General features: G+C 37.7%; 1 protein-coding gene and 1 long non-coding RNA gene across 2 annotated transcripts; both read right to left on the bottom strand.

The window, feature by feature from the left end:
- Positions 1-2,405: 2,405 nt before the first annotated feature.
- LOC136675797 (C-type lectin domain family 4 member E-like) lies at positions 2,406-3,392 on the bottom strand. Its single transcript, XM_066652558.1, has 5 exons — positions 3,370-3,392; positions 3,204-3,286; positions 2,973-3,115; positions 2,760-2,866; positions 2,406-2,570 (listed from the first exon to the last, which is right to left on the bottom strand). Exons 1-5 carry the CDS (start codon positions 3,390-3,392, stop codon positions 2,477-2,479), a joined length of 450 nt encoding a protein of 149 aa, XP_066508655.1. The 3' UTR covers positions 2,406-2,476.
- Positions 3,393-3,500: 108 nt separating this feature from the next.
- LOC136687493 (uncharacterized) lies at positions 3,501-3,857 on the bottom strand. Its single transcript, XR_010800489.1, has 2 exons — positions 3,693-3,857; positions 3,501-3,611 (listed from the first exon to the last, which is right to left on the bottom strand). It is a non-coding gene; the product is annotated as an uncharacterized lncRNA (long non-coding RNA).
- Between the last annotated feature and the right edge of the window lie 544 nt (positions 3,858-4,401).

Raw genomic sequence — 4,401 nt, 5'->3', positions numbered from 1 at the left:
AGTGCGGTCAAACCATCTACACTCATCTTAAGAAAAGGCAGTCATGCCGTGTAGGCCTCTCTGGGCGTGTCTACAGTGGTGCTTCTTGAGGAAAAGCACAGGAAAACTGGACTCTAAACTTTAATTAGACGTTATTTACTGAGCTTTAATCACAAAATAAATCCTTATTTGTCGGAAAATAATTATTATAACCCTTAAACCAGAGAGCAAACCCCATAACCTGAATGAAATGCAGTGTTCCAGATATTAAAAAGTATAATAAAATTGTTTATGTGTATTGTGTAATTGGTGACACTGCTGTTGTGTCTGAGTACGAAGACATTTTTCGCTGTTTGGAGGGCAGTCGTTAACGTGCAGAGAGGTACAGCAGGTTGGTCTCCCCCGCTGTGATGGTACAGTCCTATCACGTTCATTACAAGGCGCAGTAAAGGTGTAAATGAGAAAAGGGGAGTGTCGTTTTTTCATTTTTTTTGAAATACTGATTTTGAGGAGGGCGGCACGATGGTGCAGCATGTAGTGTCGCAATCAATCAGCTCCAGGGGCCTGGAGATTGTGGGTTCGATTCCCGCTCCGGGTGACTGTCTGTGAGGAGTTGGTGTGTTCTCCCCGTGTCCGCGTGGGTTTCCTCCGGGTGCTCCGGTTTCCTCCCACAGTCCAAAAACACACGTTGCAGGTGGATTGGCGACTCAAAAGTGTGTGTCTGTGTTGCCCTGTGAAGGACTGGCGCCCCCTCCAGGGTGTATTCCCGCCTTGCGCCCAATGATTCCAGGTAGGCTCTGGACCCACCGCGACCCTGAACTGGATAAGCGCTCACAGATAATGAATGATTTTGAGGAGGAAAATTGGAAAAACAAAGGAAATCCATTTTTTTCTTACTATACCAAAAATAAATAAACATATAACAAAAAAAGAACCCCAGAAAAGAAACCCAGTTTTCTATATTTTATTTAAGTATTAACCTCAAACTATCAGGAAATTGAACTGATAAACGTTATACGGATCAGCTCTTAAACAGGGTGTGGGTTGTGAGTATATGGCGCTGTGAGGTGGACTGGTATTCTGTCAAGGGTGTATTCTGCCCTCACGTCCTGTGATTCCAGAAAGGCTTCAGACTCACCATGATACTGAACATGATCAAGAGATTTCTAAAAAGAATGCAATAATAAACGATCAAAAGTCGCCAAAATTACTGGATGACAAATTCTTTAAAGCACTACTGCCACCTCGTGGTTAAATAGGTATCTGCTGGATATTTTTTTTTTGTTTTTTTTGTGTAAAGGAACAGGAGATAATTATTGAAGCATGACAAGCAGCACAATTTATTTTAATTCTGATTGAATGCAGAAAGATTATAGCCTGAGTTACTATAGACCACACTGTGTATCACAGCACATTATACTGTATGTGGACTGCCTTAAAAATCTGGGTTCATGAAAAAATTATATTAGGATGTTTTTGCGGTTCAATGAATTTTAAAGCCACACTGACACCAATTTTTAAAAGCATCATACATTTTGCTGCATAAATGTGAATTATTAATTATTTAAAGAGTACATGTTTATTTTCAAGTCATTTCTGCCACCATAATGCTGCCAGTAAGCTGCCTGTGATCAATGAAACTTGAGCTGAACATAGCAGTCTTTACTTTACATATAGCTTTTCATGCATTAAAACACATTATTAAACAGCACTGAAACATGTTTTGTGTTTATTGTAACTATATATAGTTTTATACAAGCACTGCTTTTTGGTTAAATAAATTATTTTAAATAATACTTATCTTTTTATATAACTTTTACACAGCACTATATATGCATCAAGAATAAATATAATAAAATATGACAAAATATCTCAAACTAAAAAGTAAAAGACCAAATATCAGTACGAAAAATTGGATAAAATCTGTTTTCTTTAACATATTTCACAGATTTTTTTAGAAACTTGTCTGTTAAAACCATATACTGTGTGGAGTACGTACTGAGGCATTTTACAAAGTTGTACAACTCCGAGCATTTCTTGGTCGCCTGCCCCTGATGGCTGCTTTTTTCTCGGTGGATGTGTTGATAATAAGAATGAACTGGAAACGAATGAAAGCAAACTCCAGAAATCTCTGTTTTATTAAGCTTACAATTTGTTGGCTGGTAGGTACTTCGTGTACTTGAATTTGCTGATGCACTGGATAAATGATTTGAGCAGGATTTGGGGAAAAAAGCATTGAAAACAATAAAGACATAAAATGATTAAAACAACTCTCTTTAAATCACTGCATGTTGGTTCTTATTCAGAACTGAAATTATGGATTTTATAAAGGGGTGGGGGGGTGGGGGGCATGCATTAAGTCCTGCATCCTCTAGATTTCATCATGATGGTTTCTTCAACAGCTTGGAAAGCATCACATTATGGCTTTATCCAGACATTTCTTATGTTTGTCAGATTGAATTCACGGACCCAGTTCTGTATCTTAGAGCAGGAAAAATCAGTCCATGTTTTCTGATTCAACTGGTTCAACTGTGAAAACTACACAGTTCTCACCTTCATTAGCATTATTGGGTTCACCTTTCCTCCAGAATCTGACAAAACAAAATGAAATCAAAACATCACAAACATTAGTGAGGTCTTTACTGCCAAAACACTATTGCATTAAATTGGTTTTGTAATGTAACTGTAAATTGTTTCATTTAAAACAATGAAATAATAAACAGAAATAAATAATAATGTATAGTCAATAAATATAAGAAAGCAACATTTTCTTGACATACTCTTCAGTCAGCAGTTGCCCATCGGCCCATTTCCATGTGTTTTCAATTTCTTTATCAGTCAGACCAATCCAGAATGTGCTGCCTTTATATTGGTCAATGAGAAACATCTGGAAGAAAGAATAGAATCTGCTCTAAATGATTCTCTCTCCCTCTGTCTCTCTCTCTCTCTCACACACACACACACACACACACACACACATTGTGCTCACTCACCTGTTCCTCTTTATTGTTTATGACCACCAGATCTGCTCCTCTCTCAATGCAGTTCTGTCTGCTCTCCTCCCAGGTTTCCTTTCCACTGGAGAAAATGTAAAAACTGCTCCCATTCTTCTTCCAGTCCTTAAAGCAGCTTCTCTCTACCAAAAAGCCATGAGAACAAACATTTATCAAAAATGTGAAGGACTGTTTGCGAGAATGAGTTCTTTAGATAAATGTTTTCCTCACCAATATGCTTTAATAAACTGTCATATCTGGTTTGTAAGATGAGATTTGTCTCAGTCAGATTCTCATTTTTTTTTTTTTTATGTCTGCAACACAAAATAGAAATATATTTACAATAAACTAATAAATGTGAACCTGTGAACACAATCTACAGGAAAATACTCATCACATTGTATAGACTATATTTACCATATTGTTAAAGACACAGTTAAGGATGTTTTAACATGACCCTGGGTTCTAAAATGGTTACATACAACTGTATACTGACAAATTATTATTGTTTCAGGCTGAAATACTCACAGTACATGTAGAGCAGGATGTTAGTGATCAGAAGAAGAGACAGCAGACCCAAACAGATTGCAGCCAGTCTGCCACATTTGCCTCTTGCTGTAACAACTGATAAACACTGAACTGAATCATAAAACACTACATTTTAGCAATGCATATTCAGAGTAACTATACTTTAGTTTATTCACTCAGAGGTCACTGTACCTGGGGTCTGTGTTGTTGTCTCCCACTGTGTGTTGGTAAATTCCTTCTTTGGGCAAGTTTTCTAAGATGTAACAGAATCTGCACATTCATAAATAACAACTGTCAGGTCACCCACATAGAAGCAGCCATTTTTTTAAAAAAGTACACAAATAATGATGCACTACGTGTTAGTACGTGTTCCATTAGTCAGTATAAAGTAGGGTGACCAGACGTCCTCTTTTACCCGGACATGTCCTGTTTTTTAGATTTAAAATGTCAGGGATTTTGTTTTTCTGGAGCTTACATAGAATTTCGAGAAGCGTTTCGTTCACAAACTAGTCCCGCCCTCCCCTACTCCGTTTGGTTCGCTTGAGTGAGAAGGGGGCGTGGTGAAGTAGCCTAAAATCTTCTGATTGGACGGTCTGACTGGAGAGCTACCATTATTGGTCGATAACCTTCACTGTAAATATTTAATTGGTCAGTCTGCACGTCAGTAGTCCTTGTTTACTTCAGGCAACCTACCCTCACATGGAGCAGCTATGCCGAAACGTATAAGTTCTCGGATGAATTAAAAATAAATCCCCATGTTTTCCCATGTGTAGCAAATGAAGGTGTAAAGGACCTAAAAGCACACTCGCCTCTTTTTCACCATCTGAGATCTAGTCACACTAGTATAAAGACTATTTCATCATGTTAATAATCATTGCAGATAATGATTAATTTCACGACT

Source organism: Hoplias malabaricus, chromosome 2 (genome assembly GCF_029633855.1).
Source record: "Hoplias malabaricus isolate fHopMal1 chromosome 2, fHopMal1.hap1, whole genome shotgun sequence".
Lineage (NCBI taxonomy): Eukaryota > Metazoa > Chordata > Actinopteri > Characiformes > Erythrinidae > Hoplias > Hoplias malabaricus.
Note: the sequence above shows the minus strand (reverse complement) of the source record. Positions and strands in the feature narration are given on the sequence as shown.

Excerpts from the sequence above, each read along its gene's own strand:
- LOC136675797 (XM_066652558.1), bottom strand. The coding sequence starts at position 3,392 with ATGGTAAATATAGTCTATACAAT. Across the intron at positions 2,867-2,972 it reads TAAACAATAAAGAGGAACAG|ATGTTTCTCATTGACCAATA; the intron begins GTGAGTGAGCAC and ends TCTTTCTTCCAG. Across the intron at positions 2,571-2,759 it reads GGGCAACTGCTGACTGAAGA|ATTCTGGAGGAAAGGTGAAC; the intron begins GTATGTCAAGAA and ends TTGTTTTGTCAG.